Genomic DNA, 27,388 nt, shown 5'->3' with positions numbered 1-27,388 from the left:
ACTTAGGAATGCAGGAATTTAACTGCTTTAATGCTGCTCTTTCTCTCACGTATCTGCAATTTCCTTAAATCACAAATTGTCACTAGCTATCCTTGTTCATTTATTCAAAGGAACATGATTCCGGTTTAAAAGGCACTCTAACAAGTCCTCCGTTGTTCCTAGTCTGTCCCTAGCTTCTTTGAGAGGTTCAATACAGTAGAAAATTAAAAATAATAAACCAGCAAATAATTAACGTGTGGAAGTGGTCTTTTTTCAGATTAGATTCCACCATTCAGAAAATCCTGCTTAAGAGACATTTTTTCTTTGCTTTGAAAGACTGACCTTCCCCAAAAGGAAACTAATTAGTATCTTCAGGCTTGACGAAATACTTGAATTCCTCAATTTAACAGAATTGCTTTGCACAGCCCTCCTATCCTGCTTACCTTGCAAGCAGTGTATCCAAGTGGGGCGGGTACTGCTGTATTTATCAACGAACATCTCTTTCACGTATATAGCCCAGGGATCCCCATGCCCCGCACTTGTGTAATGCATGCAAGACGTTGACTTTCTTCCTCTACTTTGGACTGGTTTAGAGAGAACGAGTTCGCCATCTGCTGGCCAGAGAATTCACTGAAGCCCGAAGAGCAGTAGAGCAGAGGCATTTTCTTCTGTGCTCTTCCTGATTTTTCAGCTAGAAGAGATACTTCCAGTCTAGTACAATCAGGATTCTTTTGACATTAGTATCGTAAAAAGTCCATTTTTGCAACACTGGAATTTGAAAGACCTCCGTTCAGTCCCTAATTTTGTTCTTGATAATGGGACAGATTGCATGAATGCAAAACCATTTGCCTTTAACCTCTTTATTTCAGGCCTTCTTTCCTAGTGGCCATTCAAAACTGGGAAAAAAATAGTCTACCAAGTGGGGTTTTTTTTTGATTTGATAATAAATCTGCAGACTGTTAAGTCATCAAGCACTTCAAGACTGTTTGAAATAATCTCGAGATTAATATAAAAGGAATTCCTCACACACGCTGCGGCCGCTTACCTTTAGTATAGTCGTTGGATGCGATGGAGCAGTATTTCTTGCTTTCGCCTGCACTGGAAGTCTTCCCTTCCTTGTAAGGTTGTTTACTGCTCTCACTTCTGCATTACTGACATGAAGAGCCATCTGGAGGATGGCATTCTTCCTTCTTCTCCCGCGTTATCTTCTGGAAATGAGGATCTAAGTGTTCCAAGGAGCCTTTCGCTTTCCTGGTGTTTCTCCTTTTTCTTCTTTTTCTTCTCCTTTTTCTTCTTTTTCTTACGCTTGCGATTGGCATTGTCAAAGCGGAGCGCACAGAAACACAAATCATGAAGTCTGAAAGAAACATGCAAGTTAAAAAGGGAAAAAAAGATGCGGCACTTGTTGCCTATATGAAACCTGATTTATTTTACCACAGGTGATGATTTGCAGCATGTCAGCTATTTTGTGGTGCTTTGTGCACACGCAACTTACTTTAGATGCAGCAAACTTAAGCCGTCAGATTGAAGGACCATAGGTCCTGGTTTGTACACAGATCATTAACAACGGCTAGCTCTGGAATACGTGCAAGCAGAAAAAATCTTTTAACCTAATCTGGAATGGTGTACGGATGTGATTCGAACTATGTGGTCCAAAGCTAGTGCTCTGACACAATTCAGCAAGAGCTTTCCTGTCTTCACTGATCAACCTAACAACATGATCCCCAGCCAGCTGGTGCTATCTAAATAATTTAAAAACTACCAGAAAAAAAAAAAAAAAAAAAAAAAAAAAAAGACATGAGAAGCACCCAGAAAAGAATTAGGATAAAAAATGCGGAGTATGCTGGAATCCTTGCTTACTTGGAATCCTTCTCTCCATCTTTATCCTTAGACTTCTTTTTCTTCCAGAACTTGTGATATTTTTGCATTTTTTTCACCACCTACAAGCTCCTTTTCTATCTTTCTGTCTTTCCTTTCTATTTCACTTTCACTACCTTCTGCACGGGTATATTTTCTTTTTCTGTTTCCTTCTGTTTCAGTTTTCTGGCGACAGTTCTCCAAATGAGCTGACACAGGTGGAAGCGCATGTCTTTCACGAGAATGTCTTCTGGAATGTTGCTGAGGTACCGAGCAACGATGCAAGTCTGCTCGGGGTGTGCTAAAGCGACGTACATCTTCCTCTCTCAAGAGGGAACCGTGAGGCCATCTGCTTTTGTAATGATAATACTTATGTGACCTGCAGTAGTAAGTTGCAGTCGATCTGTCAAAGGCTGAATCGCCGTGAGAGAACTTTCTCTCTCTACTGTCTCCTGTCGCATGAGGTGAATAGTAATCCTTGTAATAGCCACATCTTTCCCATCTCCGTGCTTCGTCTCGATAGTATCTTTCTCTGCTCCAACTTCTTTCCCCTTTGGATCGGTAGTACCTATTGCTACCTTGTTCTGATCTTCCTCCGCTGCCAGATCTGTACTTTGAATATTTGACTGCTCTTCTGCCATTCTCAGGGCTGTTTCTTTCACGAGGGAAAGATCTGTACCTGCTTCCCTCCCAGTACTCCTGCTTGTGACTCTTTTGCTCAACAAATTCCACGCTCTGAGAACACCTCCTCTTGCTGGAAGGACCTGCTTTTTGACTCTCCTTCTCTTCACTAGGAGCATGTTCCCTCTTGCTTCGGTAATGCTCTTTCTCAGTGGTTTTAGTCTTGTCCTTTGTATCTTGGCGTCTATCTGCAATAGCTAAGGAAGAAAGATTGTTAGAGCTACATTCAGTGTCAGACTTGAGAGAGGAAGTTTGCCGCAATTTCTCACCAGGCTCACAAGACTCTTTGCCGGACAAAACATTTTCTTTTGAAATGAGGTCACGTTCTTTTGATCTTCTTGCTTTCTCCTTGTCTCCACCGTCATCACATTGGTACTGGGCGAGGTATTCATCATTCCCAGGAGATTTCGGAGGTTCCGCAACACTGCATAAAATAAAAACCCATTTCTCACTTCTGCTGAAGGACGTGAATATTAAGAGTAAAACCTTCCAAAGGCAAACAAACAAACAAAAACCTCCGGACTACAGGAACCCTCGCAAAGATATGCCATTTAGAAACCTCTCCTGTGATTAGGACACCTTCTTCAGCTCCCAGAGAAAGTGCTTTTTCCCCTCTTGCTTCTGAAGCCATTGCACTAAAAAAGCAAACGCATCTGTCTCCTTCCACCTGCTGCTCTGAGAAAAAAGGCATAGGGGCGAGCGGGGAACAGCCAGTGTTTCTCCAGACAGTGGAGAAAAATGGAAAAACATTCTATAAAGGAACACAAGTTCTCCTTGAGGCACCAACCTGCATCAGAGTGATATGCTCAGTGCTGATCATTAGTTCTGTTCGTGACACTGGACACACAGTATGGAATTGTACTAATTTAAATCCTTCCATTAAATACTATTAGTAGACAGATAAAACTGTAACGAACTTCCATAAAGTCTTGTCTTAATCAGACTGTGCTCATTTTACCTCATTTCCTCTGACAAGCTGTTCAGCTGGCTGGCTCTGAAGGACTCCGTGATGACTTCTCGATTGACTGAAGGCATAGCTCCAGGCATCTGCAATTAAAACGCACAAGTCAGCAGACAAAAAAATACTATTTGTAGTAGTACTGAGGACTAGTCTTGTCAGAATGTCTCCATTAAATGGTAAGCAAGACCGCTGTCAGTTGTATGCATTATCTACACTTCAAAGATAACCCCAACTCACCCCCCAAAATCTACTTTATGAAACTTAGGAATTTTTATCTCAGCTGAGCTTAAGTTGACAAGTTCTAATGTAAGCTCAGGTCTGCAAATTCTAAGGGGATAATACCACAAAGCCTTACGATCACATGTGTGCTGTGTTTTCTCAGTATTTCACCTGAATTAGGAACACAATAAACACTCCCGAATACATCGTAGGTGAGAAATTCTCGATGGAGCAAATCTATGTTTCAAGCGATCCATTTGTTTTAGAAAAGAACATCTCAGAAGGTTTAACAGGTTCAACTCGGCAAGTGGAATCATCAAGTTTCAGTCCGTTTTCTTTAGATTCATTAACTAACCTAATAGCACCATTTAGTGAATCTGTTTTTGGCAGCTCATGCTGGGATCTTCCTTTGTCAGCATTCTGACAGGAAGAATTGGAATGCTGCAATGTACGGACTACCTTTCCAACCAAAATTCCATTAGAGGACATTGCATTGCATTTCAAATTCCTTTGAAATAAGCCCTTTGACTCCTCCTCAGATTTTCCTGAAGATTCTGCACCATAAGGGACTGTGTTATCAGAGCTGAGTTTAGGATTTTCATTCACTGTTGGCTCCACAAAAATTTCATCAGAAACTTTTTTGTTTGTTTGCATTTGCTTCATTTGCATTACCGAATTTGTAATTGTGGATGAAGGAACAGCCTGGTAGAGATCTTCATCCTCCACAGCACTGCTAAGAAAGTCAGGCTGTGACACAGTCTGACGAGCAGGCAATTTATTGTGAATACTGATGGTGATCTTCTGTTTTCTTGACGTATCAGTCATTGAAGGCCTGGTAATTGCCTGGTTTTGAACACAGGCCATTGGTGGTGCTGAAGATGGCCTTTTTAGGGTGACACCAGTGGTCTTTGTGTCCTCTTTTATGGATCCATTTCCATTTAAACAGCTTGAATTCTGTATTTAAAAAGAAGAAATTGCAAGATGGATTAACGCAAACACTGCATGTAACATTTTGAAACACAAAACTCTCCTACTGAGTGTTTCTACAAATGGTCTTAACACCTAAAAAGAAAAACACACTGCCCTTTAAGGATAAATGCAAGTCCAATAAGCGTATTCAATTCCTGCTTTTGGTTTACTGCAGATTGGTATCAAATTAACATCATCTTTGAAAAACAGCCAAGCAACTTAACATTACCTGCTGCTATTCCCAAATATATTTATTTTCCCCTTTAAACATACCCTGAAAAGCCTGAAGTAATCGTTCTGGTGCTCAGGAATAAGACATTTAGTTTTCCCTGTCTTAGCTAAAGTGACGAGGTTAGGAAAAACAAGTCCTCTTTTAAATGATTTGAGGATTAGTACACTCTGCTTAAATAGTCAAAGAGCGTAGCTCTCTGTGCTTTAGAAAGCTGTCTTGGAGGTATAAAGTAATGGAGTCGCATGGCTGCACAATTTAGCAGTAACCACTGTTTGAATGACTCTGGCTGTAGCATGAGGGCTGTGAAGAAAGCTGCAGCGTGGGAAGGAAAACAAAACTAAGATGCTGAAAACCAAACAAAAAACCCCACACCAAACCCCAAACCCACTAGCAGTTTGGTGCCGTTATCTGCCCTCCCACTTCCCTGAATTACCTTAATCATATGAGGAAGAAGTCGTGGTCCCAGAAATCCAGCCTGCTTACTATTAGCCCCCTGCTGACCAGGAGGGAATGAACAGGGATAAGATGGTGCTGGCAAGTAAAACGCACGTTCTCCAAGTGTCAAATCATAGCGCCTTCAGAAAAGAGCAGTGATCGTAGTTTAGTTTTTCTTTCAGCCTACTCTTGGATTAAATCCCATCCTATCATTTTAGAGGAACAGCTCATACGATATGGAAGCCTTCTCTACAGAAGGCTTCGCCAAGACTACAGACTGAAAAGTAGAGAACAGTCTTCCTACTAAGACTATCACTTGCAGAGCAATAATTCATTCTTACACCACAGATGACCTTCATTTCTCTCCTTCTCTAAATTAGCCAGCTACAGATAACACATAGATAGAAATTTACACAAGTGCTGCAGTTTAAGGCCAAGCAACAAAAGATAATAAACGACACAGAGAATTTCAGGTTAGACAGAACTGAATTAGACAAATAATAATCTTCTCCCGGGACAGCAAGAAAAACACTTGCAAAACAGAAAAATATCAATAACAGGAAAGTAAATCTCTTCTGAACACATTTTAAGATTTGTTATTACCTGATATAAAAAAGTATGTAAGCTTGCTGACCAAGAACTCTTTTAATGTCAGTATGCACTACTTTAGCATCATTCATCTGATACCAAAGTCCATTACCAGCCTGCAAATAAAGACAATGATTTCTTTAGGTGAATTGCACGTTTTCCAATTGAAATCACGGATAGGAACAAAATACACACATGTCAAATAAAAATATAATGAAATCTTTTTCCCTAGAAACAGTAGCTGCTAGTCATGCTTTAATTGGTTTGCCAGCACAACCTTTACCCTGTTAGAAATGCTGTTGACTTCTACCTTTACATAGCATATATAGTGTCCTGAGTGACAGCTGACACCGTGATGTACCAGCACCGCGTATAAGGCATAGAGCAGTGGTTCTCCCATTGACTGCGACATGTAGGCTCTCAGGTCCAAATACTCCGGATATTTCACCTCCTAAAGAGACATCAAGAAGATAGAAAAATTATCCCAGAGTACTTCGTGGACTAGCCAGAGAAAAACACTTCCAAAAAACACAGACTAGAATTGATTTCTAGAATATATTTCTCGAATATATTTCTTGATTCACTACAAATAAGTCTTCCCATAAAAAATGGTTAAGACTAGAAGTTGCAGAGAACTGTTTCCTGATGAATCAGCCTTCTCAGAGGAAAGCATATGCTTCTTGTCAAGCGGGAACTTTATTGATATTAAGAGAAAGAATAAGCCATAGTCGTTAGTCTACAATTATTGTCTGAAAATATTAACAACTTTCAACTTTGGGGGATGTCCCATTACGCAATGATATAGTTGCATTACAGTGGTAAATATACCTTGTTTATCTTTCCACCTGTGAAATCTGCAAATCTTTTCAGTGATATTGTGAGAACCTTGGAAGAACGGTGTATGGTAAATCTCTTGGATGCAGGAACCATCTTTTTACACCTTAAAAACAAGCAGAGATAAGTGTTTGAAGGCATCTTCTTTTTTCGCCCCCAAAACAAACTCCTTTTAATGTCTCACGCATGCCTATGCTATTTGAATGATATTTACTTGCATAATAGGTTGGTCTTTTTTCTTTTCATAAACCCATGCACTGCGTGTCAGGTTTGTTAATACACAGAAGAAGGTCAATTTTCCCAACAACTCAGAGCATAGCGGGAACAGGAATCTCTCACAAAAGGGTATGACCAGGTTGGATGGCAAGGTACCATTTCTTGGTCTACAAAAGTGGCTATTTGAACTCCAATCCTGGAAACATTCTTTCAGCTTTCAAGGGAAATACAAATACTGAAAGCGGAACGAGAGAGCCTTGGTCCCCAGGGCTAGAAATTGCAAATAATCTCCAACATAGGTCGACTATCAACATCAAAAATACAACAGAAGCACATGGTCATTCTACAGGAGGGAGACATTTAACAGTAGGAAGTCTTCATGTACTGAGCTTGTCTGGAAAGACACTGAAACCATCTGCCATCCTTTGAAACAAAATAGTTCAGTTTGACACATTGCCCGCTCCAAGGTAGGACCTACGGTGTAAGCAGTGAAAATTAGCCACTAGCCCAGAGAACAACGGAAACTGGGCAGTTTACATCAAGAAAAGTACTGTCGAGAGCTAATAAATAGAAAGAACAAAAGTAGCTCTTTTTGAATTCTGATGGCAAAATACAAGCCAGAGAATTGCAAACCCATAGGGAATGCCTATGAACAAGACTTCCCCCCTCCAAAGAAACAAAAATCCAAGTCTTTTATAAACTTCCACAAAACTTGTAAGTAGATCCAAAGTTTAGAGGTAGTCCAACAGAGTTATGCAACATAGAAAACTGACGTCAAAATCTTACTCGCTACATTTATAGCAATTCTCTCCATCCAGCTCTTCAGGTTTCACAAAGAGTTCCAGAGCTCTGCTAACAGACGAAACCGCCTAGAGCAGCGAGAAAGAAGAGCGTAAAGTCACCGTAATTCAGAATTCCAGAGACATACTAGTAGTTTATAAGAGAATCTTACTAACATACTCAAGCGATCTACTAGGAGCACTGTGAAGAAGGAGGCAGAAAGAGCATGCTCAGCATTGACCTCACCTGGAAGGCATTTGACTTTGGAACAAATACTTTTCCAGTAGCCTAGACAGCATCTACAGTGTGCTTTGTCATCAATACTGGGGACAAATTCATCAGTCTAACAATTAGATGTATATTGAGGTAGAACAACAAAGAAGTATGACAGCATTATAATTTTTGCAGAAAGAGAATTCTTTCCCCTTAAACCCAATGCAAATGTGGAGACTATTTACATGGGTTCCACGGAAGGACAAAGTCCAATCCACTTCCTTAGCACCACCAAGCTCTTACGTTTTAACATTATATGTGGTTTGGTTTTTTAAGTTAAACAAGTTTAATTTAGAAAGTTATGCATGTACTTAAACATCATGAATTATATTTAGAAAACATCTTACCTTTATATCCAAAGTGATATCAAGAAATGCCTCATACGTATCCGAAACTGCTTTGCAATTCAAGCACTTCACTGGAAACAAAATATAAATGCTTAACATTATGTGAAGGAGACTAACTGTCCAAATTCAAGTTGTTGACAGATACTACTTTAGACAAACTACAGACTGCTTTACTACCGACAAAAGACACAGATCAGTTCTAAGGACAGGAATATTTTTTCAAGTACCTCTCGATCTTAGAAATCCTCCAAATATTTGATGAATGATGGTGGTAGCTTGAGAAGATCTGTCCAATCTGGAAATAAATTATAATCAGACCTCAGAAGATTTAAGGCACAGAATTAACTCTTCAAAGAGTTTGATGAAAACCAAGGATGATGTAGACTTGCGTTGCTGATAGTAAATAAGGCACTAAAAGGTGCTAGAGATCATTTTTGAGAGTAAATAAAGGACTAGAAGGTGCTAGAGAATGTGTGAAAGTGAACTTGTTTATGCTTACTCGGTGCTTCCGTTCAAGCACGCTTCCTGCATAGCATCAACAGTATAGCGCAAGAACTCGTGTGCGTCTTCTTGACTGCCAAAACGGAAATGTTGTCCTATTCCTAAATAAGAAGATGATAGTATTGACCTCATTTAAAAATGAAATCATTCTTGTATTTCTAAAATCTCTCTTCATTGGAGTGTTAAAACCACTTAGACACATCAAATAATTATTTGAAGATTACAAGCTATCGAAAAGAAACACATCTGAAGCCACTTACGACTGAGATTACTGATAACATGCGTAGGCTCGATGGCATCAACAGTGCAACGCAGGGCCTGGTTAATGTGAGTCTCCATCGTGCACATCATGCAAAAATCTTGTTCACGACCTGAAGAGTGAAAGAGCAAAGCATCCCAGTCCAGCGAAATATCCAGAACTACAAACATCTAAGTACAATTTAAACTATAGATACAATATCCACTCTCCTTGCTACATTCTATTCTCCCAAGATGCCAATGTCCCAACAGTCTTGTAACATTTCATTTCACACAACTTGACAGAAGAAAAATATCCACTAAGCCTGTATTCAAATGCATGTTGTGATGAGAAATCTAAAAGACTACTGCAAAGTCGCAGTTGTAAAGGCTGACAGGAATGTGAACTCCACAGGCTGCAAAATGTATTACTCTCTAAAATTACTACCAAATGCATTACTGTCCAATGCACTTCATTATTCCCATGAAGCAATAAATAATCCTTTAATAAACAAACAAACAAACAAACAAACAAATAACTAACTAAATAAATAAAACATGGTGCATTAATTGCACTCCATATGCTATTCGGAGCCCACTGCTAATACAGTGCTCAAAGCCAGCTGCTACAGGTAAAATCAGGCAAATAAGCTTATCTCACAGAATCACTGCTGTTCTTTCACCTTCAGAGCTATCCAACAGATTCAAAATACTGTTAGAAAGTACTCACATGACTGGCTGTGCTCAAGAGAAAGCATGTAATTGGCAAGTGGGGGTGTGTAGGTCAAACACTGTAGAGTAGCATTAAGAAAACATGTGTTGCCAAGATTGTACAGGCCAACTCCAACACTTTGTGTTTCTCGCCAATCCATACAAATCTTCTCAGGTGGAAAAAGAATGCTCTGTGGCGGAGCAATTCCATCATTAACGACTGCAAGAAAGTTAAATTTAAAAAGAGATCTTGTTTGTTTGTTTCGAAGAAAGGTATTTAAAAAAATACTATTCTGCAGGAGCACCTAGAGGAGCTAGCTACAATCCAAACCAGAAAAACTTATTGCAGACAGCTTTAATACCACCAAATTCAAATTGGCTGGTCAACACAATGTTTTGGGGAAAAAAAAAAAAAAACAAAAACAACTTTAGTCAACCATTTTAATTTTTCTAAGGCAAGGCTAACTGCCATTCTGTTTGTAGCACCTAATGCCAAGTTCCTCTCCATCTATAATCTTTAACCTGATTAACTCAACTACTGTTTTTTTCCTTATTATAACTTAAACCACAAACTTAGACTTGAAATTATACGGTAAAAACGTAAAAACTAGGAACTAGGAATGACGGTACCCCTACAGATACCAGATCTTTTCCTGAGCAATGTTATCCTTCAAAAAACCTGTGAAAAATGGAAGCTGTGAATAGCAACAATCAAACACTTTTCTCTGCAAAACAGAAAAGACATGGAGGAATCTGTGCATTACAAAAAGCTCCCCGTATTTCTCTGTTGACTGTAAATATATCAAAATTAATTTCTGTAACATCAGTCACTTCAGTTGCCTTAGGGGATTCGCTTTTGAAGTCTTTCTTCACAGTAGTCCCCTTCTCTATCAGTGCAACAAGTAAGAACTGCATTTTCTACTTTTGCTTTGAAGACAATGGAGGCAGGATAGAACGCACACTTACTTAGATCTCTTGGGGCAAAAGCCTTAGATTTTTCAGATGACCTACAGTAAATAGCACCTCCACGTCCTTGGGCCACAGAGACTTGGCTTGAATCTTCTGCAGGCACTATCCGGCCCCAGTTGGCGGTGCGTGACATCAGTATTTTAGGACTTGGTTTCTTGGATTTGCCAGACCGCCTTGAAGAGGGCTTTTTAGGCTTTGAAGATTTGGGCTTCTTAGCTACGGTCATTGTTCACATCTGCGACAGAGACAGAAGTTCTGGTTGACGTAAGACTATCAAGAAGCACTCCAAGAAGAAAAGAGTAACAGAAGTCCTGTCACTTAATCTCAAAGAAACAGCCTTAAGAACTAAATCGCTGGTATGAATGATTTAAAAAGAATCCCCAAACTAAACACACAAAGTGAAAATTTCCATCTAAACTCTATCAGTATTACTTTTCGCTTCTGCAGAACTAGTGGCTGATGCCATTTCTTTCCCTTCCGTAGGATTTTAATCCATTACAACTCTGGAGTCTTTTTAATATAAAAATGTAGAAGACATTCTCTGAGGGGAATCAGTTATTTATTGATTTCCGGAGTTGCGCAATTATCTGTTAATTAGTACCTATGATCTAATAGATAATTGTTGCAATTATCTATTGCTGGCATTAGTAACGGAACACTATTACTTCACTGCCTGCGTTTTTCTGTTTCGTCTGCACAAAGGTACCCAGAACTCACTGCTACTTTTCTTCTGTCTTTCCAGGGCTCGCCCTCTACCTCACTGTCTACTGCACCAGTCATGAGGGGTTTGTTGTGATTCTATAATGAGCCTAGCTTTTAAATACACCTTTTCTGGGCGTCACTTGGTGATAGCAAGTTAATTTGTGAGGGCTCCTCAGTATACATCATGCGGTCGCTTTTTCCAGGTGAAAAAGCGGAGCTGTAAGTGGCAGTACACCAAAGCCCTGGCATGCTGAGATCCAAGAGGAGAGATGTTTGGCCCTCCTTTTCACTCCTGGGAACCATATACCTCAAAACCCACAGAGGATGGGCTGTATCTCAGAGAAATCTTGGGAAAGGAGAGCATGAAGAGCATGTTTGCAAATTCATTTCTCCCTGGGCTTCTTCTGCTTCTCCAAGAAAGACGAGTTTGAATATAACTTTGGCAGCAGTACTTCTGGTGTTTTACTCCTACCACATTTAAAACTCCTACGACAAACTGAAAAGTTAGACTAAAAAGCAGCTCTTTCCGTTCTCCTTTCTAAAGTTGCACGCTTTCCTCATGCAAAACAACAGGGGAATGTAAGCTAGAAACGGAAATGCTGAATGTAAAACAAAACAAAACAAACCTCAGCCCTCCAGGACAAAAGCCAATAACTGCTACAAAGTCCTTTTTAAAATGCTGATTAGGTTTCAAGGTGATACCGCTTTAAATAAGCGTAGTTGTGTGTCCATAGGCAGAAGCTGAATAATGACAGGATGAACTTCTATACTTCATGTTTTGTTACTGTCTTACTGTAGCACACAGGGACTTGTTACCTTTAGGGAAACCACTAACCTCATGGAGGGTTTAAAACATAAGCTAGTTTGTTATACCAAAATGACGGAGAGAACAAAGCATAAAGTGCTTTCAGATTTCTAGCACGCCTTGATTGCTGTCCATTAAACTTCAGACACGTTAAACAAAACACAGTAAATAAGAAAACTCCTAGTCCCACAGCTGGCAAATTGTGTGCAGAGGTTGTAATTAGAACTTTTTTGCCTTGACGTTTTACATTTAAAATTGATTTTAAATCCATTCTATACACACTTTCCATTCCTGAAAAAACAATACGCAAACCTGACAAATGCATTTACATGAGAAATGAAGTCGTCCTTGTCCGATTGGAAGACTAAGGTGACAGCTCCTGGGCTCAGGGATAAGCTCCGATCTTCACCAGTGACAGCTCCTTTTTTAGGATTGAAAGGGAAAATGTTTCAGCAACACATTGGAAACATACTTAAGGGACAAGAAACAAAATCAAGACTGCAGTGAGAAGGAGAACAGAAAAACAATACTGGGGAAAATGGGAAGGGAAGGGAAGGGAAGGGAAGGGAAGGGAAGGGAAGGGAAGGGAAGGGAAGGGAAGGGAAGGGAAGGGAAGGGAAGGGAAGGGAAGGGAAGGGAAGGGAAGGGAAGGGAAGGGAAGGGAAGGGAAGGGAAGGGAAGGGAAGGGAAGGGAAGGGAAGGGAAGACCTTGATCTTTATACTGACCAATGAGATAAGCCTTACACATTTTTAAGTTTATTTTTGACAACTGATTGAGGTGTTACCAGCTATTAAGTACGATTCAAGAGCAAATATTAACACTAGAAAGAAGAAATCCGATCCACCACCACTGTTTCAAAATACATCCATTTCTCATTTGGAGATGACGTCTCTCTGGCAAGGTAGTAGAAAAACTGTAAATACCGATAGAGCTTCCTCTCCCGATGTTCCATATACATACCGATGCTGTTCCTACACCTACGCTCTGAGCATAAATTTATGTTGACATGAGTGACAAGAGAGGGTGTTACTCCTCTCTTTGTTTGCCTTGAGAGACACACCTCTTGTCCATTGAAAAGTAAATTCAAGATTCCAGATCACTTAAGACAGTTGCTATCCCCCCATTCAGAGTTCTGCAGCAGCACTCTTCAGATGTGTTTAGCAGTCTCTTTAGAAAATGTTATCACTTAGGACCTGCTTCTCAGTAGGTCCACGTTTGGCCTCCGCTTAGCAGAGAGTCAATCCCAGCTTAAGCTTTCGTACAAGAGCCCCTTCACGAAACGGAGTTGAACCCTGACATAACTGAGTTGAACCTTTAACCTTGAAGCTTCCTTAAAGAAGAAAGCAGCACCCAGGCCAGGAAATAGAAATTAATCGTCACTTTACCCTGAAACGCAGTGGGCTATTCTGTGCTGGCAGGATTGCTGCCGGGCTGGCCGACGAGGCGGCGGGCAGCTCCCCGGGGCCACAGGGCCTGGCACAGGGAGCCGCCGGGGGTCTCCAAGGTCCGGGAACAGCGGCAACAGCGGCAACAGCAGGGACAGAGGGGACAGCAGCGACAGCAGCAGCCACCTCAGCCGGGGCCGTCTCCACAACCGCCACAACGGCCTCGGAACGCCGCCGAACTCGGAGCTCCAGCGTGACGCCTTGTGAACCTGGCCGCGCTGCTCATGGCTAAAACCAGAGCGTTTCCTCCGGCGTGTGTTTACTGTCGGTGCCGGATCGGCCCTCACCCCGAGCTCTCCCTGCCGGGAGGGCTTTGGGGTTGGGGTTTCTCTCCCGCCGCCGCCGCGGGCAGGCCCCGCGCGCAAGGGGTCCGCGCTGGGGAGCAGCATCTCACCCACGGCGAGAGACCGAGGGCACGACATGAAAAAGCCCCGACACGAAAAAGCCACGACATGCGGCCAAGGCGGCGGGGAGACGGCTCTGAGGGAGCTGCCACTTTGCCCCGCCGTCCTCCCCTCCCGGGCCGCCCCGCCGAGCCCCGTGCGCCTCAGGCGCTGCGCTGAGGGGGTGGCTGGCTACTGAGACAGCTGCCCAGGGCACTGCTCATGGCACCGAGCCTGACGGAGGTCAACAAGTGTTGAACAATGCTCTCAGACATCGGGTCTCACTTTGGGGTGGTCCTGTGTGGAGCCACGAGTTGGACTTGGTGATTATTGGGAGTCCTTTCCACCTTGGGATGTTCTCTGATTCTAGGTCAGCAATCCAGTAGCTGATGAGAAGTGTGGAGTCATTCAAAGGGAAGAGAGAGCACAACACTTCTCGTTTGCAGAAGCGGCTATTTGGTAACCAAACCGATGATTCCTTTGCTTCTAGAGCAACTAACAGCAGGGATCCGCTTTACAATGGAGGGAAAAGAGTCGTTGGCATGTCATGTGAAGTAACCTTCAAATCCCAGAGGATGATTTTGTTGGAACTTTATTCAGCTGAAAACACGGAAGCCTTGCTTCTGCTTGTGTTAGTTACAGCTCCAGTTTACTTTGGTTGGGAGGGAAGGCATTCCAGGCTAATGTGCTGTACCTGTTCCTTCAGCTCATTGTCCATAAACGGAGGAGCAAACGAAATCAGTTTAATCTCCATTAAATGCAGCAGACAAAGCGGAGTAGAGGGCGATCTAGCACTTAATTTTTCCTGTAAGCAGGAAACCCAGAACTCAACAACACTTTTCAAATCTTGTCCTGCAGTAAATGACCAGCTGAGTGAAGCTTGCATTTAGAGGATGTGCTCCTCCAGTAGACGGAAATAGCTTTTCCTCTTCACAAGTGCAACTGAGTGGTGGACTGGCAGCTACGTGGTTAACTAGTTGTGCCAAAGGGGTTGTGTTGAATGCACAGAAAAATATGCAGGAATAAATAAACAGCAGAGGGTTGTCTGTAGTCATGACACTGAGTACAGATGTTGTCTGCAGGTTCGTGCAGAGTGCACCGCGCCAATAAGCACCCAGAGTCGGAATGCACACGAAGGTCTTTTAATTATATAATTACTTATAGAACTCTGCAGAGTCAGGCACTTGGCCATCTTTCGCAAAGCAAGCACACCTCTGACTCGAATCACCGTCATTTATACACAGGAAACTTGTGAAAACTCTCTCTTTGGCTCCTTTGGATTGGTTATTACAGCTCACCTAACTTATCTCCACTGAGCTTGTGCATTACAGAGGAATACCGGGGGGGAGGGGGAACAGGAGAGGGGGGACACACACCGAATCCCACATTAGCATAGATTAGCATTTTGACAGGTGTGATTTTTAATGTGCTAATGACCCTTAATGAGAAAAAGGTTACTATAGGTCAGTCTGGAGCTGGTGTTCTCCTTCCTGTTTTTTCCCTTTTAGCCCTTCTCTTCCTTGCTTCTGCTAGCTCAAGGCTACCTGTCTCTCTCCTTCTTTATTTTCTCAGCTAAAAGACTGCACAAGCTACACGCCTCCCTATTTGCTTCAACATTTCCTTGGTTTTGTTTTTGTTTTTTTCCCAGCTTTGGGACGACACAGGTGTGGTTTGATATTTGCCAGTATAGCTAAAACTCACGCCAGTCTGCTCATGCACAATAAGTAGTAAGATTTAAGGACTGGTTTCATCGGCTTCTTCCATACTAACATCCTTCTTATGTTTTAGATATGCTGTAGTTAAATCAACACTAAGTTACTACTTGTGGAGTAATCGCCTTAAGCGACTAGGCATCATAAGCACACCTCCATCCCAAAAGCTACCCGCCTCCAAGGTGCAACCACCCCTCACTGAGCACGCCCTCGGAATTTCTCAGAGTCTGTACCTTTAAACGCAAGTGAGATCATTTCTACCAAGCACAACCAAGATATGCATGACTAGAGTCACTCAAGCTCCACCTTAAAGATAGAAAATAATACCAATTGCTTTAAGAGAAAGGGGATGTTAGGGAAGATACTATCAGGAAGGATTCCTTCTGACATCACTCGACAGGCTGAGCCTCTCACTCCCCCACCCCCACTCCATTGGGACGCCGTGGGGTAAGATCTGAACGCTTGCTTATACCAGGCGTCTCTGTGGAATCTTAGAAATCTCTAGAGTTTTGATGCTTTTTAATGTCTTAATACCTAGGCTGTGTACCTGTGCATTTCATGCATGCTAGCTTGCTTTTGCAGACAGTGAATTTATCACTGACAATCCAAAGAACCTGTGTACCTGTCGCCGTAAGAAATTGCACTTAATTGCATTCTTCCTAGCTGTGAGAGTTCTCCTTGAATGCGACTAGAGCGAGGCCGTACTGCGTTGTTGGTGAATCCGTGACCGTGATAGTTCAGCACCCTGAATCCGACGGGACCCATGACGGTCAATCGGCTACACCCCTTAACGCGACACTACTAGACGAAGAAGATGACAGGGCTTGCATGCACTGCATTAGGCTTTGCATGTGAAAACACCCCCAAATAATTTCACGTACACTTAATGTTTTTAAAGGGAAAAAAACAGGAAGGTGTAGTCTCTCTGTAAGCTACAGCCCTACATAGTTAAGGCATCAGCATTCATTCCTTTGCTTGATAGCAAAGTATGAACATACAGAAGAGTTAAATATTTTCTTTGCATTCTTAAAGGCGATTTTTCAGGCTTGGGCTTCAGTTGTTGGAGTTGAAGAAATCAGTAGACATCCTTACTTTTACGTTAAGACCAAAATCTTTATCTAAGATTGTGTTATCTAACGCAACTAAACTCCCACCCCCACATGGTTTTTTTGTAACTTCGCAATGATCTTGCTGCAGTCCCACTCTGATGGTCTTTCAGTAACATGCAAACTGCCGTGGCAGATTCTGTTACAGTGCTTTTCTATTGACAGTGTGCATAACACTCAAGGTAAAGCCCCTCATTTCGCAGTGGGGACATAAAGTGTTTCTTTGGACCCTGCTGCTTCTGTTAGTACTCATTTTTTCACAAACTTGTTGAACCTGAGCCGTGCCTACTGAGCCAACGAATGCTTTGATGACACAGTATTTTGTCAAAGCAGTTTTGCTTCTTGGAGCTACAGAAGCAGCTCTGGCTACGTGATAGCGAATTGTGCTGCATTGGCAAAACCAGACTTAGCTACAGACTTACAACACTTGCTAACTCGATCTATTTCAAATCTCATTTTAACTTTAAACGACAATCAGTTTTGTGGCTCCTGTCTTACTAATTTGCCTTGTTTTGCATGGAAGGGCAGCCTGTGAATGTTTTGCTTTATTGCATGCTTCAAAAAAAGGCTGAGGAAGAGACTGGAGGAACCTTTTCTATTCTATGGACTTTCCCCCGAGAGTGTGGAATTGCAGGCTACTTGGATGAATGTTCCAATGTGAGTAAGGGAGCAGACCTCAGCCAAAGGAGGTGGAATCCTTGCTTAATAGTAAGTATCAGTGTGGGGACATCTTTGCTTAACGGGAGCCATTTAAACTCTTCATAGAAACAAAATAAGCTGGACATCTTATGCTTGGAAAGCAGTATGGTTACACAGCGGCTAACATAATGACTTGAGTCTTCTGCTCTGCAACTTCAGGTTTTGTTTTCAAGAAGTGCATACATCAGTTTAAGCTGTGGACAAGGAGATTTGCAATGCAAATAGTAATAAACCAGAATCAGCGGCGCTGACGAGTGTAATGGTGAAATGCAGCAAATCAAGTATTCCTGGAGAAATGTGAGATTACAAAACTAGCAAGCCATGAAGCACTTTTGTTGTTGTTGTTGTTTTTTAAATCAATTCTTATATGCTGAAATAGCACCTTCAAGAAAATCTGTTTATCTAGCCAGGTAACGGTGTCTCCCTGTAAACAGGAAGGAAATGCCAGGAGCAGCCATACCTCTTTGCTGTCAAAATAAAGAGCAAGTCGAGGCCAACATCATGCCATAGTGCAAAGGCTTGCGAAGAAAGATCATTCTACGAGGTCTGCAAGAAAAGATGACTTACTTTGTCATAAGTTTGTCAAATAGAATGGACGAGTTAGTAGTCGAGTACCGACTGTGTCCGACTCTACAGCTGCGGCGCAGCTCCAAGTCCCTGTTTTCTCCGTGGACTCGTCTCACAGTTTTTGCACCAGCTCTACTCCTCAAGGTTCTGGTGACTGAAACGCAGAAACAAAGTCTTTTGAAACAGTGAAGATGGGATTCTCCTTATTTCACCGTTGCTCTTGTAAAATGGAAACAGACAGACAAAAAAGGCACCCTGAAGTGGATTGAGTTTTCTTTACATTTCAGATCAGAAGTTGGTGTCACAACCACTGCATTCCACTAATTTATCGCTCTGCACGTTTAAACTGTCTACTTAAAACTGGGACCTGTAGGGAAATTTTTAAAGAGACTGAAAGCTAGACAGACAAAAACAAACGTGCAACTTTTGTTCCATGCAGGAGGGAAATCTACTCCACTTATTTCTGTCTTGGAAAAGTGAGAACAATCAACACCTTTCTCTAAGGTGTTTTCACTCCATTCATGTCAAACTGTATCTAACAGTGCTCAAAACAAACACTAGGACATTGCAAGCCTCTTCCTAAGAGGTGTATGTTTGATTACTCTGTTTATGCATGCAGCACTTCCATTTCCTGCATTAGGATCTAACAGCTCAAGGAGGGAAGAATCGTTTCAAGAGAAACACCCAAACACCACATAACTCAAACTCGTGCTTTTTAGAAAAAAGCCTGCCCATTGTTTGCCATACAGCACCCTTTGGCACAGGTTGGTTGCTTGCACTGTCATTAAAAGAGCCAAGAGGACAAGGGGAAGGGAAGAGCTACACCGCTGTGCTGCTAGGATCACAGCTAAGGTTTACTTTTGTGCTTGCCAGCTATAAAACTGAGTTTGAACTTACCAAGTATCGATTTACTTTGCACAATTAGAACAGTTTGCTTTGTGCCTACCAAGCTGCAATTCACACTGCTCCCTCCCCAAGGAATTCATAAAATCTCCTATTTGCACCTACCTCTCTTCACAGAAAAGTCACTGAGGAGTGAATTCAGCTGACTACAGAAGGCTTTGGGGCCAAATGAAAGCCATGGAGTGACCAAGTGCCATCCTCTTCAGTAACCTGCGCAAATAGGTATCCCGGGGACTTACAGCCACTTACCTGTGCTATATTCTTTTTTTTCGTTCCAATTTTAGCTTTCTCAACTGCCTACATTAAGAAAGAGGACACGGCAGAGAAGGGAGAAAAGACTTGTTGTATTAGACCCATCAAGGATGGGAAATTTCACCATGTTTACAAGCCAGTGCTCCATGGTATACAAAGAGAAGCCTGTAGGCCTCACGCAGGATCCACATCCCAAGTCTGTTGCGTGCCATATACACGCGGTTCTGTATGTACCCACATTTCCTAGCTTGCTCATGTTGAATTCTCAAAATTATGAGCAATAGCACCCAAGTGGAAAAGATACATGTCCTGGTTTCAGTTAGGACAGCGTTAGTTCTCCTCCTAGTAGCGGGTAGGTTGCTATGTTTTGGCTTAGAATGTGTGAAAGGATGTTTAGAAGAGTGCTGATACCACCCCGATGTTTCAATTGCTGCAGAGCAGTACTTACAACAAGCCAAGGACCTTTCGGTGTCTCACTGTCCTACTGGCGATCAGAATCGGCGCACAGCAACAGCTGCGAGGGGACAGACTCAGGATGGCCGACCCCAACTGGCCAAAGAATTCTATGCCTTATGGCAACACGCTGCACCATGGATAGGGCGGGGCAGCCGGGCTGCTAGGGGTTACGCTGGGCACTGGTCAGCGGGTAGTGAGCAACTGCATTGTACATCACTTGTTTTGTACACATTACTAGTAGCAGTACTATCATCATCACCATCATTATTATTATTTTCCTGTCTTAATAAACTGCCTTTATCTCAACTCGCGGGCTTCACTGTCCCGTTTCTCTCCCCCATCCCAGAGAGGGAGGTGGGAGGGTTGCAGAAGGGCTGTGTGGTGTTTAGCTGCCGGCCGGGTTAAACCACAACAACACCTCAAAGGGGTTGGGGAAAAAAACAGGTTTTTTTAGAAAAGCAGAAGACTTTCACTGAGAAGAGGGATTCTAGTTTTAAGGTACTGGTACGCCATCAGCATGCTCATAGGCCTCTGCTGATTTTAGCCGGAGGTTTATCAGGCCACAACTCACTGCACATGCTTTCTCTCTTGCTTTTCAATCTACAAATCGAACAGAGATTGAACATATAGAAATACAGTACCTTGAAAAGCATCTTCTCTTGACATTTCCCCTCAGTACCGCCATACTTTCTTCAAAGCTGGAGACTGAACACCGCAGGATGCTTTTGCTCATTGATCTTAAACGGTGTCCGTTGAAACATTCAATACTGGGAGAAGAATAATCCTAGGGAAAGAAGGAAACAAGAATATATTTATGTGAACCACGTAGACTCAGATAAAGAAATTCTGCCTCACGCAAGTTTAATTGACCCTCCTGACTTGGTAGTGGGGCAACTAATGGCAGGCAGACACTGAAACGCTGCTGTGCTCAAGAAAAACCGGGAGAGAAAAAAAAAAAAAAAGCTTTCAAAACTAAAGCTTCCCTTTCCCCACCGTTTTCTTGTGGATAACTTAAGCTTAATATCCTTGGAAAAAAGATATTGCAGCAAAACCTTTCACATAAACTTAGTGTTTCGTGAAAAACTACAACAAAAACAAAAAACTTTATATTCAAATGAATTTAAATTAAAAAAAATAAACTAATTAATTTAAATTAAAAAAAAAAATAATTCAATTGACTGTTCAGAGGAACAGTCAAGCTTGACATTATACATCCTAGAATTAAAATCTAGTTTGAGTTTTTCTCCCATCTCCAGACCTTGCTAAAGATGCTTATTAGGAGCTCTGTCAAAAAAAGTGTAAGGCTTGTTATATCAAAGCTTCGAACCCTTCTTACTGCCCTTGACCTTCTTCACATTGCTGCTCCTACAAGGGTGAGTACTATCATTTTTAGTACGGGAGGGAAGCTGTGATATCCTTGAGTGGGGGGTCGTTCTGTTTACAAAATGAAGTTCCAGTAAGAGTACATCAAATGAACCAACTTTCTTTGAACTTTAATTCATCGCTATATTGAATGAATGACCTCTGGATTTCTCTCTCCCATTTGGAAGTCAATTTGAAAACAAACTACCTCTGCCATAAAGAGCCAGGCATCAGAGACACCTGTTGCGCCTCAAGAACAGAGAAGGTATGAACGACAAGAGCAGCTGAATAAAATGCAACTTGCCATTAGAAATGGGTGTACTGGCATCTACAGGTGCCGCTGGCATCTCCTCATCTGGTTTCTCGTCTTCAGTAGCAGGGTTCTGCTGTGGTGACTTGGAGTTGTCGCATGGAGCACACGCTGCAGAGGTGCGACCTTGCAAGAAAGAATAGATACCAAAGATCTTCGTCGTGCATTTTCAGTTACAAATGCAGAGACAAGTCTTCAAATCCTTAGCGTTAAAGCACGTACCTCTTTTCTCACGAGATTCTTTAATTTGTTCACAAAGTCGTCTAAACTCTGTATCCATTTCGTTCCTCACCATTGAATATGCAGTGTCTTCCAAAACATAGGCGCTGTGACTATCTGAAATTTTACACACTTTAACTGAATGTTATCTACCAACCAATGAAACTGTTTTGATCACAGAAAAAAATTGCTTTCTTCATAGGTTTGTTCCAAAAGGTTCTCTCAGTGAATATTTTCAGCATAACAACATCGAAGTTAATTAAAACAAAAGCACTAGTTCCTTGGGAACACTTATATCACAATTCCATGCCCAAGTAGCAAAATGATAAAATATATACAGTCTGGACGTCCAAAATCATCTAATCCATCCGAAGTCTATTGTCCGCACACAGCATTTATCCATCTATATGTTTGACAGATTTTTTAAACTAGGGCTAAAAAGCACATCCTCACCTGTAGATCTTTGATCCAGGTAGTACTCTAAGGCATTGTTACAGATTAGATCGATGTCCTTCAGCTAGTCTCCTGCAGCGAGGTACTGGCGCGAGTCAATTTGAGTCAGAACTGTTGAAAGATCCATCGGCTCTTTAATCCTTGTGGCATAGTCAGGTACCTGCAGATCAAATACAAGCATTCAGAGGTTTTCTTAACCTTGCACACTGTCTACCAAAATTATTCTGAAGACTTTAAATAAACGACTTCCTAAAAACTCTGAACATTTGCGATGCATCAGAAGATGCTGAAATTAACCAGTTTGCTTCTCAAAAATGGAAGGGCTTTTTCATTTTTCATTAGAGCGGCCACAAGAGGACAACAAGAAGTAGGGAGGTCAGAAGCACGTGCATGGTAGAGAAGAAACACTGAGGGTGGGAGATTCATTTCACTTTGCTTCAGAAAATCACAACAGTGAAAGCTGAGCAAGCCATCCGGCATTCTCTTTGTTGTCGACATTGAGGAAAAGGTGCATGAATTGCACCTGTGAAGTACCTATTGCAGGCATCTACTTTAGAATGAGATAACTGGGCCCTGAGGTGCTCATTTCTTCCCTCAGACCAGAAGAGGAGACTAATGACCAGTTCAGATGAGGACATATGTATCTGTCTAGATTTTTCACAGCTCAAGAACCTAGGAGAAAAGGGGAAGAAAAGCCAGTGGAGGCCCACATGAAGACGACTTTGCTGATCCCCAGGTATATTCAAGTTACACCTGTCTTTGAAATATACGCCCCTAGTTTAGGCTTATCTCATAAATTAAGGAGAAAAAGGCATCTAAGCAACCAATTGGAGGAAAAAGAAAACACACTGCACTTATGGTTGATTCCTATTGAGGAGTTCCAGATGAAACAGAGAACAGGATCTCAAAACTTAGTTTTACAAACTGCTGCTCCTATTCCTGTTCCCACAGGAACTGACAGTCCAATAAAGGGCTTTAGACTTCATTCAAGTAGTCCTGTAAATACTGTTTGTCATTATAAGGAAAGATCTCTGTGCTTTTCAGTGCTGTGACATGCCTACATATCAAAGCCTTTTCACGAGCAAACTGTGTTGGCATTTGGACTGGCTTTTTAGAATGAAACCAGGGCTTTCAGCAAATAATCCCATAAGAGACATTTGAGAGTCAGCAGAAGTAAAAGCACTGCCTCTGCTTCTTGCAAAATCCTAACAGTGCAGCCCTAAAAACAAAGTTGAACCTTCCCCAAAACACTGAGAAGTACAAACACTGAGAAGTTACAGACACACACGGATCAGCACTACTTTACCTTCTGTGGGTCAACGGGCTTTGCAAATTCCCTGAAACGTCTGTCAGTGGCAAGTCTGTGAGTAACGTCCCTCAAGAAAATTCAACTCTTGTGGCTTCTGAGGCTCAGCTGGTGGTGCTACAGCCAATGTCTTCCAATGTCCAATCAACTTCAATTCATCAGGAAAAATTAGCCAATTTACAGTACTCAAATACAAGCATATGACAAATTACTGACAGAAAATGACCACCAAAGCAAAGCCCAAAGAGCTAGTAACTTCGATAGGAAAGTTTTAGATGTACTTCTCATATCCTCCTCACCTCTTTTCTTTACAGGAGGCTTAGCCACTTCATTTAGAATTAGGTCCTCAGAAAAAGGCTGCTCTCTCTGCCCTACCAGGCAACTCAATATTGCACACTTCTCCAAATTCCGTATTAAATCATTTTTGCATCTAAAGCAGAAGGAGGAGAGACATTTCAGAATTAAGGCCACAAAAAACTCATCTTCTATTCCAAAAAGACGAGTACCTTTTCAAATTAATTATAACCTGAAGAACACAAACTGAAAAAAGTTATCATCCTGGCCTTAAAAGGCTACATTTTCACAGGTTGGCACGGCAAATTCAAATATCACCTTTAAGAATCACCTGTAGAATTAAAGCTCGCTGAAGGGATTGTACGCTACACTGGTAAAGTAATGGCTTTCACCACATCCAACAGCGCCTCCTTTGTATTTACTTGCCTTGCTGCAGCCTTTACTTAGAACCTTTATGGCTATCGAGGGAAGAGACAGGCTTCAGCAGACAAGTGAGGGCTTTTTGCTGAGTTTTTATTTCTCTCCCAAAAGGTGTCTGAAGTAGCTAGTACCTCTACGTCTTCCTCCATTTTCAAGTTCTAGTATTAAAAGGTAGGTGAGGAATTTCACTACTTATTTTAGAAGGAATTTACAGCCTGTACAAAAACTTCTGTGGGAACTCAAGCACTTTCAAAGCAGTTGATAATAAACACGTCTAGGTAAGACCCGTTCTCTTCCCCCAGTGACTGAGACCAAATCATCAGAATGAGAACAGTGTGGTCCTGTTTTGGGCACCTTCCCTTAATGTAAACTCTCAGAAGTCAATGAAGTTCTGCACCTACTTTTACTACAGTTTATTTAGGATTACAACTAGAATTCAATTCCAAAGTTACTTTAGCAGAAATTGGAACTCAGCTTTCCAGCTTGGAAAGCTTTGGCCTCTATGAAGAAAGAAACTGATTTACTTATTTTTTTTTAATCAAAGTGTTTCAATTCTCTACTAAATTGCATTATTAGCAGTTTACCCAATGTAGCATGGAATGGCAGACTGTCAGAAGAAATCTCTTCAGTAAAAACATCCTCTTGTAATTTCAAGCACTTCATATTCTTGACTAAACCACTTTGTAGCCATCAGAATTATTGTATTAATTTATTATTTGCATGTGTGAGAAGGGGGTGAAAGTCACTTGCTTGACTCAGAAAAAACCTTAAGCAGATGCTTTCACAGTATTCTTTTTCTCTAAGCAAATTTTAAGTGATTTGTTAGGGTGCCTGAGTAATAACAGCATGCATTTAAGAAAGCACAGCATTTTGATGCTGAAAGCATTCATAAATTACAAGACACTGAAGAAATAGTAAGGAAAGTATTGACAAATACCTCTTCTGGGAGATCTGAGTGACGTACATCAGACGGAGCAAGCAGCAAAACTGGCAAAAATGCTGGAATGTTACGTAGTAGAGTTAGAAAAGTAAGTTTCAAGGCAGGTCCAGCGTTGTCCCACCATAAATGGATATCTGGGACATAAATTGTGCTTGGTGCTGTCTTCTGAGCATTTCGGATCAGCTAGTGAAAAGGAAAGCTTGCGTAAGAAAACTAAAACACGTACAAGAACCTGTTAATACATAGCTACATAGCCATCTGACTGCCCCATGAAATGAAACTACGTGAACAGAGTGGCAAGCATCCTTTCACATAAGGAATTTCTCTGTGCACCCTTTCAGATTATCAGTATTCGGAGAACTCTAGTCAGAAGATGGGAAGGATATATTCAGGCAGTGGCTAGACACCGTAGCTATATGGCCACAGCCACAATCATCGCATAACAAAGAAAGGAAATGTCCCTCTTAAGGGACACATCAGTATTCAGTCGTGTAACATGTCTGTCCTTACTTGTTTGACTCTCAAACGTTTCCACTAAAGGTAAAAATATTTTAAGGTAGTGATGCCAAACAAGAAAATGGATTTCCTGCCTAAAAGTAAAAACACCAAATCTGTTCATTTTTTCTAGTTAAAACCACATCACCGTGCAAATGAAGTGTTTTCTGAATGTTAATGCTTTTATTGCACATACTGCAACAGCACAAGTTGTGTATGTCCGTGCGAAAGCAAAATAAACAGAAGCCCCAAACCTCGGTTGCCTTACTAATATAATTTAGAAGAAGCCTACAAAAAGTAGCCGACATGCAGTCTGATACAGAGCCATCTACTGGGAGCACACAGTCTTAGGAGGCAATGAGAACTACTTTCTGGATCCCAGTGACATGAACAGCATTTCTTTCCACAAAGAGATGTTTATTAGCAACACCGCCCAGCTTCCTGAGCTGCTAGCAACAGCCTCACTGTAAAACTGGGTATGGAAAATGTGGACATGTACAACATCCAGATTGTTTGTGGTGCTGTCTAAAAGAAAAGGGGATTTTCAGACAGAAGCAAACATCCCAGCGCATTAAAACAAGGCCACCTCCATTACCAATTAATTTTGCTCACCTTACTTGCAACTCGATTGATCCTTTACATACAGTCAGTGAATCCGATGAGAAGAAAAAGAAAAAAAGGTACCTGTCCGCAGATTTCTTCTGGCGATGCAACGTTTGTAAGCAGAACAGAAAGGTCCAGGGTGTGAACGGGAAACTTCTCCAAAGCGTGCAACACCACGGGTGCCACGTAAGAAACCTGGCCGTACCCTTCTTTTCCTACTATTAGCAGACGGGGCAGACGGGTTCGCAGAAAGCACTCCTAGAACAAGAGTTAAGAAAACAAGCTTATAAATGAGGTGCTGAATAGACACACAGATGTTCCAAGTAATTTTCCTATAGACTTTCTTTTCCCTCCCCAAATAATCCAAATGGCAGCGGTACATTAAATACATGTAAGATTTCCAGTTAAGTTATTCACTCATTCCAATTGTTTCACCTTCTTCCCTTGTGTTTCCTATTCTTTAGTAAACCAAGACTGCAAATTAATATCCCTGCAATCTTGCTTTACTTTATTATAAATTTATTATTTATTATATATTTATTATTTACTTTATTATAAATTTATTTTTATTTAAAAATAAATTGGTGAGGAGCATTTGTTTCCCCACTACAATCAGGCTGTACCTCTGCTGGCTTAAATCAAAGATGCTAGAGACTTAGCCTTGCTCTAAAGCACAGAAAATCTTCTGGACAGCACAGCAATAGAAACGGAGAAAAATAACTGATCCAGCTGTGACAACATGATCTAACTTTCCAACTGTGGGCTTGCATGACTTCCATACTAAAATATCACAAGATTAACACAACTTGGTGGCTTAACAAATAAAGACACCATTCAATTTTTTCTCAAGGTGTTTTAACAAGCCATTTCTCAGTTTTCTTTCTGCTACATAATTCACTACTGGTTTAACAATCCTGGAAAACAGAAGGGCAAAAGGTGGCAACACAAACCCATAAAGTTGGGATATTTTTAGCTAAAAGGACAGACTGCACATTTATGTGGTCTTGAGTCTTTCAAAGAATGCCATGGATTAAGTCAACGTGTTCTGGTAGTCTACTAATCACTTTGGCTTACGAAGAGAAGCCTGGGCTTTTCAATTTGGTCATTCAGAGCAACTTCGTTACAACTTTAGTCCCTCCACCCTTTCTTCTTGTGAATACCAAGCA

General features: G+C 41.5%; 1 protein-coding gene across 1 annotated transcript in view; it reads right to left on the bottom strand.

Annotated features, from left to right (window-relative positions):
- Positions 1-6,204: 6,204 nt before the first annotated feature.
- LOC309891234 (ATPase family AAA domain-containing protein 2-like) overlaps positions 6,205-27,388 on the bottom strand; it is a gene marked incomplete at both ends in the record, with an annotated part of 195,863 nt that continues 174,679 nt past the window's right edge. The window contains 6 exons of the mRNA XM_082785608.1: positions 6,205-6,372; positions 6,750-6,861; positions 7,758-7,840; positions 8,372-8,442; positions 8,599-8,666; positions 8,871-8,973. Coding sequence (XP_082641734.1) covers positions 6,205-6,372; positions 6,750-6,861; positions 7,758-7,840; positions 8,372-8,442; positions 8,599-8,666; positions 8,871-8,973 — 605 coding nt within the window. The remainder of the gene's footprint in view (positions 6,373-6,749; positions 6,862-7,757; positions 7,841-8,371; positions 8,443-8,598; positions 8,667-8,870; positions 8,974-27,388) is intronic.

This window comes from Aythya marila, assembly GCF_965140915.1.
Source record: "Aythya marila genome assembly, contig: HAP1_HAP1_SCAFFOLD_173, whole genome shotgun sequence".
In the NCBI taxonomy this organism is placed as follows: Eukaryota; Metazoa; Chordata; class Aves; order Anseriformes; family Anatidae; genus Aythya; species Aythya marila.
Note: the sequence above shows the minus strand (reverse complement) of the source record. Positions and strands in the feature narration are given on the sequence as shown.